A 17,545-nucleotide genomic window follows, 5' to 3' on the forward strand; every position below is an offset into this window, starting at 1 on the left:
CCATGAATTAAAGTTGATGAATTATTGTTAGAGCATCCACCGTATTCACCAGATTTGGCCACCAGCGACTTCCATTTGTTTCCACAACTCGAAAAATTTATGCGTGGCAAGCGGTTTTCATCAAATGAGAGATCATAATGACTGTTGAAGCATATGTATTTTGCAGACCTTCCGGATTCTCACTTCAGGGATGGAATCCACAGAATAATAAAGTGTATTTTGAATCAAAAACTTGTGTTTTTCTTATCAAACGACAAAACTTATTGAACAACCTGGTATCTTTTTTAGGCACAAAAATATACTGTTGTGAGCAAAATATGTTCAGTTATTTTAAATGAGATGACTCAAATATTGGACAATATAAGCAGCGTAAAGTCACCTGGAAGTTCGAAAATCTTTATATTAGGTAAATGTGAGCTCAGAGAAGTATTGACCTGATTCAACCCATTTTTTATACACAGAATTACAATTGTCAGAAAAGGATTCCGTCTGAATTTCAATTGTATATTTTCGGTCAAAAGTCAACTAAAGATACTGGGGGCCATATATTCGGTACCTAGGGCTTGTACAATTTGGTTGGATTTTGACAATTTTTGGTCATAAGGTGGCCTACTTTAAAGGAATTATTAGTACAAAATTGTATCCCGTTATACTAATTACTTCTTGATTTGTGTACTGGAAAGTGAAATAATTAAACTTAATTTAAGATTGTGTTATATGGGAAGTAGACATGGATGAATATAGGAATATGAGAAATATTACACGCATACATATACAATAGTATAACCAGTATTATTAAATATTTCCCGCGAAATTTTATTTCAGTTGATTATTTAATTTCACCAATTTTGAATTTCAGCTATTATTGGCTTTCCTTTGAAAAACTTACTTATTTGTATATTTTTTATATTTATTCCCAGCTCTACCATATTTTCCATCCAGCTAAAAGTGTTCAACGCTAAAAGTGCAAAAGTAAACACCCTCATAAAAACCGGAAAACAGTTTGCCTTTCGAATGTGTCGTACATACAAATGAACGCTGCATTCAAGCACGTTTCAAATATAAGTTTTGATTCGAACAAAAACTAAATGAAGTTATCTCACTGCGATTTGGCTGTCACAGTTCGTTGCCATAAATTCAACGTATTTGGTCTACATATGCTTTTGCGACTTCCTCACGTGCAGCACCTTGTGCCACATTCATCAAAGTAACTGCGCGAAACAACAAACAACAAAAACCATAAACAGAGTACACAAGTGAAAAACAAGACAGCACATCCTGCACCATCCGGCTGCGCGATGCACGACATACCGGAAATGGTTTATAAACTGTTAATGCAGTGATCAAAAGGTGCACTGACGGAGCAAGCAAGCAACCAAGAAACGACGAGAAGCAACGCAACCACGACACTTGCGACTCTTATGGCACGGGTACTGGTTTGTCGCTTCACCACTGCCATTTGTGGCATTACATAACACTAGAAATAATCACTCAGCTTGGGAAAATAATGCAATCAAAACATTACAGTTAAACAAACAACAATACAGTTGTGCAGAGGGGATGGGACAGCGAGGCGAAATTTATAATCGGTAAATGACAAAAAACGGCATTGCAATCTGCATGAAGCACTTACACACACCTGCCACAGCGATCATTGCGCTCCAATGCGGCAGCAGCTGCTCAATGCTGATTACCGTTTTCAAACCGAAACTAGTTTGCTGTTTATTGTGATTTGCAAATGCGTGCGGCTTATTTAGAAATGGCGGTTTATTGGAGTTATGCCGCAACGACCAACAAACCAAATAAAATATTACGCCAAAAATGCAAAACATGCAACATGGCCGCAGTCAGTCAGTCAGTCAGTCGACCAGTCCGCTGCCTCACCATAAATTTCACTACAACTGAAGTCGAGGACCAAATATCGAATTTGGTTTCATAAATCCTTTTGGTAGTGCGTTTGTGTACGAGATTTTCTCGTAAAACAACCGTTATTGTTTCCATAACATTTCTTTTGGCGCTAGCGTTGTTGTGTTTATTTATTGGTTTATTGGTTACTGTTGTACATTTCCAGCATTTTCAAATATTCAGCATATTTTATTCGAACGGATGTTGCTTTGACCGTTGGCATTTGGTTACTCTCGCCATTGGCGTCCAGCACTTGCCATTGGGTGGGTTGTTGGTGTCTCGTTGGCTCGACTTGGCTTACTGCCATTCATCTGCCGACGGTTTACTCCTGCTCTGCGCGCATTTTTACGAGTACGCATTTTTTATTGCTTCGCTCGCTTGTGGTTTACTGACATCATTAAAAAATAAACTCAAACTGGGAAAATATCAGGCTGACTTTTTATGGAGCAGCTGATCCGGACCCCAGTCTACCGCACATGCAATCAATTAAGGCATAAATTGGCGTGTGTGAAAGGATTTTATCGGCATCTGGTTATTGATAGTGCAGAAAATAAATTGCATTCCTTTTAATGTGAGTAATATGATATTGACTTATTATTATGTTTTGAAGATTGAGGTCTGGGTTGTAGATTGTGTTTTTGAATATTTGTTAATAGAAAAAGTTATTATATTTATGAAATTATAGCAATAACTTATATATGTATATATATATACATTTATATTGAAGACATGATACCTTGATTAAGGACCTTTAGTACCTTATTCATATTAGTGGTTACTGAGTACTCAAAATAATTCCAAATTACTATAAAGGATCCGAAAGGTTAGGTTAGGTTAAACTGGTAGGCCAATGAGCCAAGTATAGCCCAGTTTTGGTCCTTTGCGATACCTGATGGAGTTCAGTTCCTCGATCCAAGAGAAGTAGTCATCCTTTAGAAGGCCTGCGCTTGACATGAATTTTAACATATTCTGCGGCCTCACTATCGATACCTCCTCCAGTGTATCATATTGTAGGGACAAGTGCACAAGAAATGCTTCATTGTTTCGCTGGTGCCCTGCTCTAAATATTTTTTGCAATCTTCTCGATCTGTCAGCCCCATTTGGCGGACGTGTGCCGCCAACAGACAGTGGCCAAATAGTATTCCGATTACGTTCCTACAGTCTCTTCTAACTATTATAGGAATTTTGTGTACTTCCGATGTACTGTTTTGTACATGCTTTTGCAGTTTTCCACCAAGTAGCTCGTTCCATCGGGTTGTGATCCTATTTACCATGCTTCTGTCGAGATCGTCATATACAATGCATGGGTTTCCCAATATGATCACGTTTTTGGTAATCTCCACTCTTGGCACTCTCGTACATTATTTCATTGCCCTCGATGCTTTAGTGGCCGGGCACCCAGTAGAGGTGAAGTTGCTTACTTCTGGCAACACTTTCCACTGCTGCCCTGCTTTCCAAGACACTTCTGGCCGATGCGCGATACGAGGTTACTACCTTGATTGCTGCTTGGCTGTCTACGTAGATGTTGACTCTTGAATTGCCTGCAGGTGCATTAGAGGCCAGTTCCGCGGCCTTCACAATAACAAAGACCTCTGCTTGAAATATGATACTTAAACGTAACTTAAAAAGGTTGCCTTATGCCTAACTGTGGACAGTATATTCCCGCGCCAACTCCATTGATCCACAGGATCCACAGACCTCGAAAATCTTTAGAGAACCCTCAACTTCAAATATTTTGAAAGTATCCAATAAGTGCTAAAAACTATCAAAGTGTCTTATATAATACTAGCAAATCATCATCATCTTTCAAATTATAAAATTGTTATAGCCCCGTTCTGATTGACTGGAACCAAAATGGGTAGATACATCTTCAGATCAGCCAAACACTTATCTTCGTACCCTCGTGTACGACAAGATCACAATATTACAGACAAAAGTGTACCAATGTCTCTATTACAATAGGAACGATATCTTGCTTAGCAAAACTGGACAGAGATGGCTATTCAAAGTCAGCGAAACAGGATCGACGCCGTTCTCAGAAATCGGCATGATAGCATCGTCTCGGACGGATGATTTCTATCATTGCCGCTGTAATAGATCCTCAAAAGTACTTGTGGGTCCCAAATTCATACTTAAAACATCTGATCAAACTTGATCCGGGTTGGTCCATATTAACTGCATGCACAAACCGCATCGATAATATTTTTCCTTTTTTTCGGATTAAGTTCAATATCCATTCTCAATTATCTGGTTAAGACGCGAAGAGTTTGCATAGCGATTTTTATCGGAAAAAAATTGGTAACGAGTTTGGTTGAAATGTTTGTTTCCAATATAACCACGGCTACGGAATCATTGAAAATAGTGCAGAAGTGTTTTGGGTAATCCAATTTGTCATGAACATAAGTATTTCGGTGGCCAAAGCATGCAATGAGTCTCGTGAAGTCATCGAAAACTTACCTCATGCGTGTCGTCCATCCACTTCTGTTAATGACGATAAGAACGAAAAAGTTGTAGAAATAGCACTGGAAAATCGTTGTATTGGCATTAGAAAGATAACAGAGGATCTGAACATCTCTTATGGATCGACGCATTTTGAAATCTTTTACAAAACAACGTCGAGTACATGTCGCAATGGAGAAGCTTGAAGTTCATGGTGTCAAGACGTGGGTTTATGAATTCAGATCGAAACTGCCCAACAATCTAGCGAAGGGCTTCCAAAACTGAGACGAAGCCGAAAAAACCAAAATTCGCTGAGGGCAATGGAGGCTATCTACCCGAGGCTTATAATAGAGCATTACTTAGCTTGGTTGTATTGACTAGAAACCTATTTTGAAGGCTTTAATAAAGATTTGTATTGTATGGTATATATCTGTAATGTGCCATCTAATATTAATTTAATGCGGACACCTCCAAATCGGCTTTATAGTTGATCAAATTGATATTTATGTGAATGCTGAAATAAAATTGATTTTTTTGTACGTATGTATGCATACTTGTATAATACATATATTTACACCCATATCTTTTGCGTGCTATAAACCTCTCCTTTATGCAAGTATGTATGTATGTATTCCTCGACTTTGTTGCTCGAAATAGAAGTTTTTGCTAATGATCGCAGTCATTTGTGCTTTAATTTTTGTGCTACCATCTCATCGACTTTCCTCATCTGTTTTTGTTCAATTCATAGTTGATAAACTTTACATTATTTTCGCTGTCCAACGAACGGACGGGGTGCAATTTAAAGTTTATCAATGTCTCTGCCTAAAAGGGTAAGTGAAGTGAAAATAATTCACAAAAACTTTGTCTGCAACTGAAAGCAGTCAAGAGCAAGGCTTCTTGGTCATTAGTAATTTTTTTTGACTATTTTCACGGTTTTGCTCGAAGTACTAAACTTTGGAGAACTTACAAAAAATATACTTACTTTTGGGATCATTATTAGTGGGTATATAAACGCTTTGGTAAATAATAATAAAGTTATAAAGGGGGGGTAATGTGAACAAAATAATTTGGAGAAAAGGTAATTGGTCTTAATTGGGGCTATGTGCCATATTTAGAGCAAGTAGCTTATAAGATAAATTGAGTTCATTTCTAACTGGAACACTTGTTAGATAAAAAAAATTTAAAAATGCTTGAACAATTTGTTATGATTTATTTTATTCTGATTGAATAAAATCTATTCAGTTGCTAATTTTGAAATTTTAATCCGAAAGTTTGTATAAAAATAAATGCTTATTAGTATATGTATAAAGCTGCGTCTTTATTGTTCCAATGAAATAGTTATAAAATGCAGATAAATAAAATTCAAAATATTTCTTCATTTATCGATAACTTAAAATAGTTATATTATAATTTATAAATCAATTATGTATTTTCCAACTACGAGTTAGAAGCTTTCCCTTGAGCATTCGCTGACAGCATATTTATTACAGTGATCCCCACGTGTTAAGGAAAAGAAGATCGACACACAACACCTCTTAGTCGATTTCAAAGCTGCTTTTGACACCCCGAAATTTTCTGAAAAACTAATACGTTTGTGTAAACTGACGTTGAGCAATATTAAAGAGGAAGGACCTCTCCGAGCTGTTCGATACCAAACGGGATTTCAGACAATGTGACTCCCTATCATGCGACTGCTTCAATTTACTCCTGGAGAAAATAATTCGAGTTGTAGATCTGATTAGGGAATAATCTTCTACAAGAGTGTACAACTGCTGACGTATGTATATATTTTGTCATCAAACAAATAGACTATCTTGTTGTTTATCTTGGATCCAACAACAACGTCAGCCTCAAAATTCAACGCAGAATAACTCTTGCCAACGTAGCACCTGTTGGACTGAGTAATTGATTATTAAAATCCTCTTTCGACGAACAAAGATCAAACTCTACAAGTCTCTCATCATCCTCGTCTTGTTATATGGTGCAAAGGCATAGACAATGACAACATCTGATGAGTTGCCGTTACAAGTTTTCGGGGGAAAGGTTCTGCGGAAGATGTATAGTCCTTTGCTCATTGGCCACGACAAATACTGCTTTTGGTGACACGAAGAGCTGTATTAGATATACGACGACATTGACTACGGCTACGCTGGCTAGGTCATGTCGTCCGAATGGTTGAAAAAACTCCAGATCTGAGAGTATTCGACGCAGTAACCGCCAGGGGAAGCAGAGGAAGAGGAAAATTTGCACTTCGTTGGAAAGACCAGTTGGAGAATGATCTGGCTACACTTGGAATCTCCAACTGGCGCCAAACAGCGAAAAGGAATAACGACTGGCGCGCTGTTGTAAACTCGGCTATAACCGGGTAAGCGGTATCTACGCCAATAAAGAAGAAGCACGATTGCAATACAGAATATCCATTATGAGTTAATAAACCGTTAGAAATGAAAGACCACATTTCACCCATTCTTTATAATTCAGATATATTTATTAAGATTGAATTGATTTATTTTCTTTTATGTTAATGTTTATTATGCCTATGGAGTATAATATAAATCGATTTATCTAATAAAAATTAAAAAACAATTTACAAACATAAATGAATTGATCTAGTTGAAACTGAATGCAAATGCATGTAGTACATGTATGTATGTATGCGTGTGTGTGTATGCTTGCTTGTGTGTGTGTGGATTCGTTAATAAACGTGTGCTTGCGTATGTTGCTATGTATGTATGTTTCGCATGTATGTATAACTGTTTATATGTATGTATGTGTGTGTTAACATGTCATATGTAAGAGGTGTAAACATTCCACTCACACTTATTACTTAAGTTATAATTGTATATTTAAGTTATGAATTAAAAATTAGCTTTAATGCATCGATTTCTCATCATTCATATATATATATATACTTTTTTTGCTTTATTTCAATTATTTATCAATTATATCAAAGACCAACAAAATTGTATAATATATGTATATATATATGTATATGTCATATATATGTATTCTTTTATTGTTTTTTTTATTCTTTTTGTTTTTGTTTTCTATATACATATATGTATACATACATACATACATAGCATGTTATATACTAACACATGTGTATATGTATATGCATGTATGTATGTATATATATAAATAACATGTATTCTATACAGGCCCACTGTATCTCACACAACAACATTATTTGTTTTTGTTTTGTTGCTTACTCTTTGCTTTTTTTGCTTTTGCTTTGACAACTTTAGCATTATTGCTGTAATAGTTAAATGCTATTGGTAGTATTTTTAATAAAAAAATGATTATTATTTTCATATAAATAAATGTGTTTTGTTGTTGTTTTTTGTTATTTATTTATTTTTATTTTTATTTTTTTTTTATTTCATAAAGGAAATGCGCTAATGGTTTGGGTTTGCTTTGGGTAAATGAGAGTTTTTAGTCTGTTGTATGCACTATGTAAGTATGTATGTATGTATTTGCAGCTAAAAGGAAATATCAAACACAAAGGCATTTTATTTTTTTAAATTAATTTTTGCTTGTTTTTAATGTATTTTGTTTTTGTTTTCTTAACCGTTTTCACTGCATTGCTGGTAATAAAAAGTCAAATCATGCATTCAATTAATTGTTTTTTATTACTGTATTTTTTTTTTTTTTTGTAATTATTTTTTACTACTTTTTACCATAATATGTATGCAATTATTTTCGACATGTGTACCGTAGTTCCGCTACTTAAATAACATACTTTTTATTTTACCGCTTTAGAGTATGTATATATATATATGTAGATATATATATGTATAAATATTAACTAATTTTAATTAATAATAATGTTGATAATAATCATAATATTAATAATAATAATAGTAATATTATAATAATAATAATAATAAAAAAATTAACCATTTCACTAGTTGCAATAAAAACTTACAGTTTACCTTTAACAGTAATATAATTTATATGTATGTATGTATAACGTTAGATTTTGTTTTATACACATGTATGTAAATATTTCCTTTTCATTTTCATTTTCATTTCTTCTGCATATTACTAATTCTTTGCCACTTTCCACATTCTTCGCTTGTATGTATATAAGTATGTATCCTGTGTATATATGCATGTGTGTTGCTTGTATGTGTGTGTACTCGTATTGCATAAATGTACGTGTATTCGCTTTTTACTCATTTATATATATATAATGCATTTATGTTTTAGTATATCATTGTTTTTCCAACTAATTTTTAAGGCAAAAAACATAAAACGAAATTTTATTTTGTTTTTGTTTTTGTTTTTGTTTTTGTTTTCTCAATGCGCTCTTTCATACAATTTCATTAATTTTATCAGTTTGCTTTTGAATTTTATCTTTAATTTAGTTACGCTTCTCGGAATCGGCTCAAAAATCAATCGTAAGTAAAGTCATCATAATCGCAATTATATTATGTAATATGTATTAATAAAAAATAGAAAAGAATTTATGTATAATTTTTTTTTTGTTTAAGACACACTAATTATCACCGTCCTCCAAGTGTTGTTTTTTTTGTTGGTTTCTTTATTTATTTATATATGTATATATTTTTTCTTTTTGCTTACAACGAATTCTCGTATCTCTTCGTCTATGATACTGCACTAATTGCTTATGGTTGTTGTTATTGGTAGTGGTAATGATGGTGAGGAGAGGTTAGGTTATGATTTTCCGTTTGCTTTTGGGCTACTGAAAAGTGCATAGAAATATGCGTATGTGTATGTGTGGGTGTGTGTGGTACGAGTGTGGCCTAACGGTAGATGCATGCTGCTGTTGGAGTGTCTCCTAAATATCGCTTTAAGTCTTCTAAATATGAAGTCAACTTCAGTATGAAAACGCGTCTCAAATCTACGACGAAATCGATTAAAGGAAAATTTTAAATTTTTTTAGTGACAACTCGTACTTCGTAACAAAAAAGCTAATCAGCCGTCGGCTCAACTTTATCAAGGCTCTTTCTGAGTCTTTTAATTCCAATGTTATTCTATGCATACGAGTATGCATATAGAAAGCATAAAGTTAGTTAGTAATAAACATAATCCATTAGAAGAATATCTTGTGAAAGCTCAGTTAACTAATTAAAGTTCTTAAAAACCGTGTTGAACATTCGTGTGAAAAGCTTGTCTGAACTATGAAAGCTGAATTGGTAAGTGGGACCTTTCTAAAATGTTAGGGTTATTTTTGTGGCAAAAACTAAAAATTAGAAAAAGCTTTTTTTAAATTTTAGAGTTTACTTTTGTGTTAAAAGTGAATAATAACTTAACAAATGAAAGCTCTTAGAAACCGTTGTGGACATAAGCGTGAAAAGCTTGCCCGAACTATGACAGCTGAATTGACAAGTAAAAGCTTTTTAAATTGTAAGGCTTATTTTTGTGTAATAAATTTGTTCTAATTCAAAGCTATTTCGAAAAACCTTCTCAAAAAAGCTCCTCGAAACTTTAAAGCTTACTTTTGTGTTTAAATTGCAAACTAACTTAAAAAATGAAAGCTCTTAAAAACCGCTTTGAATATTCGTGTAAAAAGCTTGTCCCAACTTTGAAAGTTGAATTGACAAGTGAAAGCTTTTTATGCTTATTTTTATGTAAAAAATTTGTTCGAATTGAAAACTAACTCGAAAAAGCTTCCTGAAATTTTTAAGCTTACTTTTCTGCTAAAAGTGAAAACTTACTTAACAAATGAAAGCTTTAAAAAACCGCTTTGCACGTTTGTATCAAAAGCTTGTGAAAGCCAAATTAACAAGTGAAACCTTTTTAAATTTAAGGCATTTTTTCATTTCAAAAGCTTGTTAGAACTGTGAAAGCTCTTAAAAATATAAAGTTTCCTTTGGAACAAAAAACTTCCCTTACGTATAAAAGGCTTATTTTTGTTCCAAAACTTGTGTGAACTGTAAAAGCCTCTTAAAAATTTAAAGCTTACTTTGGTGCAAAAACCTTGTCCTACCTATGAAAGCTAATTTGACAAGTAAAAGCTTTAAAAAATCGCTTAAAACTTGTGTATAATAAGCTTGTTTAGACTATGAAAGCTATTTCGAACTGTGAAAGGTTTTTAAAATCGTTTTCAATCTAAACGTAAGCAGACTTTAAACATAAGGCCAGATTAAAAGCATAAACGAAGTCGTTCTGCACAATAATGGAATATACAAAGTATTCAAACTGCTAGTAACGCGAAGATATCTCACCCAAAAAAAAAAATATATTATAATTAAAAAAAAAATAAAACAAATATATACGATAAGTACATTCCGCAAACTACTTTCGTGTTAAGAGTGAGACGCTCAAGGCAAAGCAAAAATATTTTCAACAAAAGTAAAGTAAGCTGTGTCTGCAAAAGTGCTCCTGCAAAGCTCTACGCCGGCTGAACACAAATGTGGTGTAAAATCGTATATCTCATTTTCGTATATAGCAAATTGCTGGACGCCGCCATAAATATCTTTGACGCGCAGCATTTAAAAACAAAAAAAAAAACAAATTGAAATAATTATAAGAATGAAAACAATAAAAACGTAATTAAAATATAAAACTATGTAAGTAGAACGCTTAAAATTTACATACTACACGTACACACTGACAATGCACATATGTATGTATATGCTTAAACAAAATATAGTATAAAACAGCGAATACAAATTTATGCGTTTTTTCACTAGTTTTTTGAACACTATAAGCTGGTGTAAAATATCTCAGCTATTTTTTTTTGTAATTTTCATAAAACGTATTACAAAATTAAAATAAACTTTGTATATCAAATCGGAATATCTATATAAATATATATATATACGTTTTGCTCGTTCGATAGACAAAGACGTGAACTATACTTATGAACACAATTGGGCGATGCCGGTGCTTTCAGCTTTGCAGAAACAACTCTCACTCTGTCAACTTTGTAGTTGTTTTCAAAAACAAAAGGAGGAGGAGATAGAAATAGTGAGAGACACAACCTTTAAATAACGCTCAAGCTCTTCATTATATACTATTAGCGAGGCTCCCGCGATTAAAATTTAAAAAAATAACTACCCAGCAATTATTCCTTTTACAGCTTTGCTCTGCTTTAAACTGGCCACTAAATATCGATTATTATGGATCGATGGATTGTTATGGTTGTTTTTTTTCATTATCTAGTCTTAACGTTCTTGCGTTCTGAAGCTGAGCTTATTTTTAAACTCGTTTTTCTCAGAAATACTTCATTCAAATTTGCTTGAGAAATTACTTGGAGGCAGATGACTCGATCACTATCATATGTTACCGCGTTGTCTACATAAAATGACCTTCCAATTTTTTGATCTAATCGACTTCTAATTCCCAAAAATCGCATTCACCTAGATGTACCCTTAAAATTTGTACAGTCTTGTATTGAAATGATAAATTTCTCTTGGAAATTTTCAGAAAAGTACTAATTATATACACCGAGTCGGTCGTTGATGCCTTTTAGAGGTACAGGTAGTTAACCTTCTCAGAAAATTTCGGGGACCGACTTTGGTCCGATAAAAATCCGGCTTCGTTCCGCTTATATGGATCCGACTGATGTGGGAACGATCGTGAGCATGCAGCACAACAGCAGGGAAATTCAGCAAAAAGACTTAAATATTTAAATTTTCTCTCAAAGCTACAACAAAATAAATTCTCATTTATGTGTATGGATATACATATGTATATGTACAAAGAGCCTCATATCTCCTAGATAGGATTGTAGGTGGATCTCTTTGCGTACTTCTCTTCCTATTAAAAGCATTATCCTCGGCAGGAGGTATACAAAAACAACACAAGTCAACAAATAAAAAAAAAACCTTGCATTGCAGCACATTTGCTTATGTAGCACAACAGCATGTTATTAACATTTACGGATGAGCCTATGCAAAAGCTGAGAATGTTAATTAACATTCTTTAGAATTCTGTAGTAAAGGTGTTGAAAATAGCAAATTAAGATATTAACTAGTTAAACAAAATTTTACAGAAAACTAAAACATAACAATAACGAATAAAAAAGCAATTGGTATCAATAACATTTCAACACATAATGGTAAAGCATATGCGTGAGTTTACAGCAAGGCTGTTAATTAGCAGTGCTGCAACTAAAATGGCGCCTAAAAATAGCTCACACTTATTTTTGCACTGTGCTGACAGTCGGTCTAGAAAATATGCTTGCTTACGAGATGTACGACGAAAATCAGCCACTTTTTAACTTTTTCCACTATTTTTTTCAACAATCAATGCAAAGGTTAGGTTTTCGGCCGTGAGCACTCGTTTGCTTTTAATGATGTATGTGTATGTGTGTGTGTATGCTTATCGATTTGCAAAAGTCTTTTCAATAATATTCGCAAGTTATATACCTTCTAATTTTAATTAATATTTTTTTTTATATCTTTTGGAAAAATTTGTGCTGGTTCGAGTTGAACGAAATAAATTGTTTGCGTTTGCTTGGGTTTCGCCGATTGCGCCAGGCATCAACTACGTAGTATATAGAGTTTTCGTTTAGCTTTTTTGCTTTTGTTTTTTTGTTAAGGGCTGAATAAGTTTGCGTTAGATTGGCAACGTTTTTGTATTTTAGTTTTTGAAGTTGAAAGTTTAATTTTTCGAGATTTTCTTCTTGTTTCTAGGTGAAAGTGGAGTTGTGTATTTGTGTGTGTGTGTGTGACTATAACTGTTAGTATGTATCCGTAGTTTTGTTTTATTTGTCTTACTTTATGTTCGCCTATTTTTGTGGCTTAAATGCTGCTTTAATTTTCCTGTGTTTCTGCTGCGCGTTTTACTTAGAATGATTCTGAATAATTAGTATTTAGTTTTATTTTTTCTTTTGTTATAACAATGTGATATAATGTACGGTATCTTGTAGTTATTGCGTTTTATTTTGCGTTTATTTTTACTTTTTCTCTTTTCTTTTGTATGCAAATGTAGAGAGGTGTGATTGCGGTTTGTGTGGTTTGCTTATGAATTCGTGTGTATTTGTATGTGTGTGTGCATTCGGCATTTTGGTTTGTCTATGTATATATGTATATATGTATATGTATTTTTTCTGTTACTATTTAAATTCTGTATAAATATCCTTAAACTTAATTTGCTGCTTAATATTTGCTTAATTTTTTCTTGGTTTTTTGTTTTGTTTTTGTTATTGTTTGTTACTGCTTATTATGTGTGGCTTGAATTAATTAGTTATATAAACCTTTTGTTTCTTTTGTTCTGCACTATGATTTACTATTTCTTTTGCTTGTTTAGTGTGTTTTTGTTTTTGTTTTTGTTTTTGTTACGCTATATTTTAACAGTGAATAAACTGAGAATACATTGTTTGTTGTTGTCACTTTAAGTTCCGTTAAACAGAACTTCGGACGCTTGTTGGTCATCTGACTGTCTGCTTGCAGTTGGCTGTTGTTTCAATAAAATTGCTTGTGTTGTTGTTGGTTTCGTATGTGTTTGTTGTTGTTGTTGTTACAGCTTGTTCTAACGTAAAGTCATTGCAGCAGCAATCAGTTTCATGCATTGCATGCACTACTTGCCATCACCGTCACCGACACCGTCATCGTCATCGCTTTCAAGTCCGCATCTCCTACCTCATCGCCAACTCTGCCAACAGTCATCGGGTAATTCTTTGTTTCTACGTTAACGCATCTAGGGTGTCCGGTGCATCGATTGCGTTCGTAGTCTCCACATAGTTTTCTTGATGTTATGTGAGATCCTGCGGCGAATCTATTGAGAACAGTTCTTTGTATAGCGCCGGAAAGACGACGTTCGGGTGTTGTTGCTTAAATTTGCTCAGTGCTTCCATATGCATTATGGAGATATCGCTGCAAAGCATACAAAATGAATATTGTATATAGAAACAAATTATATATATTTTATTCGGCTTACCGGAAATTCGGTATATTGTTTAACAATGTATCTAAAACAGTCACATCGCCCTTTAAGGGCGCATGGTTCGCTTTAACCTCCTGGCTTATTGCATTCATGCTTAAATTGAAAAGCCTCTGGATTTCTGTATTACCGCGCACGCCATTTCGTTCTGTAAACACATATTATATTTCATTGACATGAGTATATTCTCTCGCTATATTGTGAATTATGGTTGTTGGTTTTACCTGGCCAGAGCAGCACTAAACTTTGATACAGCGCCAACTCCGTTTCAGTCAGTTTCAGTTCGGCTATTGATTTAGCCGTTTGAAAGATTCGCGATACCAGACGCATTTCGTCCGAATCGGATGTGTAGAACGCTTCCTGCGGCAGCATCACATCACCATAGAGTACCGCATTCTGTGAGAGATCGAGCAATCGCGACATTCGCACGATGGCCAGTTCGAATGATCCAGTTTTCAGTAGCAGAATCTGAAAGGATGGCGGAAGAAGAAAAAAACTATTTTATATTTACATAATTTTAATAAAACACGTCATATTATGTTGAGCACAACATAGCTCTCGTCATTACATCACATCACATATATACTAGTGATCAAAATTAAGCATATCGCCATATCAAATCACTTTCAAAAGAAAACTACAACACTTTAGTTGTTCATTTATGCTAATATTTTGCGCAAGAAGTTTGACAGCAACGAGTTTTTAAATATCACGCATTATATCATGGAAATCACTTCGCATTATCACATCATATCACCACATCACATATCATAAAATTAGATTTAAATTCTTGATTTGAACATTTAATTTTATATAAGTTAATTATATTGATTCTATTCTATTTTTTTAGCAATCACCTAGCTACTGATCTGATTACATTGTGTCACTTGTTAACATCACATTGAAAATATACAAGTATTCGAGCTGTTAAGTCAAATTTAAGCCAATTCTGATTGACTGCAGGCATATTAATTTAATTACTTGAATTACTTCGAAATCTTATTATTTAAAAATATTACATCACCCTTTCACATGGCATTTAGTCAAATCATATCAATATAGTCTAAAAACAATTTCAATCACCTCAAATTATGCATGCTAGAACAAAACTAAAATTACTTCGAACTCTCATTACTTAAAAATGTCACATCGCCACATCACATCATATGACATTGTATCACATCTTATCAATATAGTTAAATAAAATTTTCATCACCTCAAATTCTGCATGCTTTTGAATCGCATGAGTCAGAGCATATTGCAAACGCTACAACATGCGACATCACATCGTGTCATATCACCAATTAATTTACTTGAAATTTTCACTTTTCACCATATGATCAAATTTGACCCGGACCGCCAAAAAATTTACGTATTTTAATAAAATAAAATTTCGTTATCGTATTTAAAATATTCTCCTCAGCGAATATAAGCACGCTAACGCTAAAACTAGTTCTCAATATACTTGTTATACGCCTTGGTTGGCATAGTTTTCAGTGTCTTCAGTAAGTTTTCGATGACTTCAAGACCTTCACTGAATGTCTTATGCCACTCCAATAACTATGTTCGTAATAAATTAGATTTTCCGAAACACTTATGCAACATTTTCAACGATTTCCTAGCCGTGACTCCTTTGAAAACACAAAATTTCAAGCTTTCGGTGTACAATTTTTTCCATGGTGAAAATCACCAACCAAACTTTTGGCAGAATTCACAGGAAATTAATATTTTCCGCGATCCGGTTAGCAATTTAAATGGACCCGTCCGGGTTAAATTTGATCATATGGTAAACATCTTAGCGACCCATTTAGCGTGTGCATATTAAATGGACCAGTCCGGCTCAAATTTGATCATATGTTAAGCATCTACTAAATTGCCTAATATATATTATAAATTTTTTTTCTGGTTAGTTTGCTCACCTGATCATCCTGACTTAATCGCATAAATCCGGGTATCAGTTTCGCAAATTCGATTATGTTTTGTATCATTTGTGTTAGCTTTTCAGCGCAGTCTAGCCACAGCTCCTCCTGGCCCAGATTCTTGTAGTAGAGTATCCTCGAAATATCCTTATGAGCGCAAGCGAAATCATAATTTTAAACACATTTAACCGAAATGAAAGTAAAACAAACCACAAATACAACAAACAATTAGTGAGAGTTCAATATCGGCGGGCGAGCGAATGCAAATATCATCGGTTTTACCTGAGACTTCCGGAACATATCGTGTACGGCTTCGAGTTTGGTGCTTGTGTTGGCGTGTGCCTCGGCTAAGGTTTTTATAAGAACATCATTGATGTCGCCATCAGCTGGTTGGTGGGGGGAGGAGAAGCAATGCAACAAGGAATATACAATCAAAATATTTACCAGAATTTCGAATATTTGTTTTTGTTTTTGTTTTTTTTTTATTTTTTTTCTTAAATTTGATTTTTTTTGGTAGACCACAGCGAATATTTGATGCAGCGATTTAACGAAATGTATTACAATAACAAATATTTGAGACTGCCCACCCCAAATGAAATGTACGTGCCCCACAACTAAGAATGAATGATTGTATGCCAATGTGTTATAGAAAATGAATGTGTGCAGATAAATTTGGATGAATTTTGGAATTTTGAAGCTACGCGCCCCACTACGACGCGCCCAACCCACTAAGGCGAATTATGATTTACTTTACTTAACAACAACAAAAACGGAAGTAGATGCATTTCGCTTGTAATTACAGTCCATGGCTGCGGTATATATGTATGTATACTCATATGCATATGTACGCATGTAGCAGCGGCGTTACTTACATCCCACACTCACACTCACTTCAAAACCTAGGCGCTGACAAAAAGAAATTATAGCAAACAAACGAAAATAGATTTGATTCGACAATAATTGAATGGACATAAAGTGTACAACTTGAAAACGCGATGGGCTCACGGCATGAACTTGACAATTGAACTGGATAACGTTTAACGATAACTTCAATGATGACTAAGATGAGTAGTAGTAGTAGTAGTAGTAGTGGTAGTAAGTAGTAGTAGTAGTGGTAATGCGTGTGGTAAGTGGTTATACGAATATTAAATGCTGATTCGTCTATGGGAATTGGCACGAGTTTTTGTGATTTTAGTCTCCTACCATGACTGACGAAGTCCGGATCCATTATCGTGCCACGCGGCTCATACGTGGTGCTGTCGACGTAATCCGCAGATATATCATAGGCCATCGTCTGTTGCGGTGTTACCGATGTCGAGTAGCCATAACCGTAGGGACTGCTCACTTCATTGCTGGAGTAGCCGCCATAGCTGTAAAGGGAGTGGGATGAACGCGTGAGAATAACCTATGCAAATATATTCATA

General features: G+C 34.2%; 1 protein-coding gene across 2 annotated transcripts in view; it reads right to left on the bottom strand.

Moving 5' to 3' along the window:
• Positions 1 to 10,938: 10,938 nt before the first annotated feature.
• The window catches only part of LOC120771449 (probable nuclear hormone receptor HR3), a 78,097-nt gene continuing 71,490 nt past the window's right edge, over positions 10,939 to 17,545 (bottom strand). For both annotated transcript variants that reach the window (XM_040099457.1, XM_040099458.1), the window contains exons 4-9: positions 17,325 to 17,491; positions 16,404 to 16,507; positions 16,122 to 16,268; positions 14,427 to 14,670; positions 14,200 to 14,350; positions 10,939 to 14,135 (exon numbers count right to left, since the gene is read on the bottom strand). In XM_040099457.1, the coding sequence (XP_039955391.1) occupies positions 14,015 to 14,135; positions 14,200 to 14,350; positions 14,427 to 14,670; positions 16,122 to 16,268; positions 16,404 to 16,507; positions 17,325 to 17,491 (934 nt within the window). In that variant the 3' untranslated portion in view covers positions 10,939 to 14,014. The remainder of the gene's footprint in view (positions 14,136 to 14,199; positions 14,351 to 14,426; positions 14,671 to 16,121; positions 16,269 to 16,403; positions 16,508 to 17,324; positions 17,492 to 17,545) is intronic.

The sequence above is a fragment of the Bactrocera tryoni genome, chromosome 3, assembly GCF_016617805.1.
Source record: "Bactrocera tryoni isolate S06 chromosome 3, CSIRO_BtryS06_freeze2, whole genome shotgun sequence".
Taxonomy (NCBI): Eukaryota; Metazoa; Arthropoda; class Insecta; order Diptera; family Tephritidae; genus Bactrocera; species Bactrocera tryoni.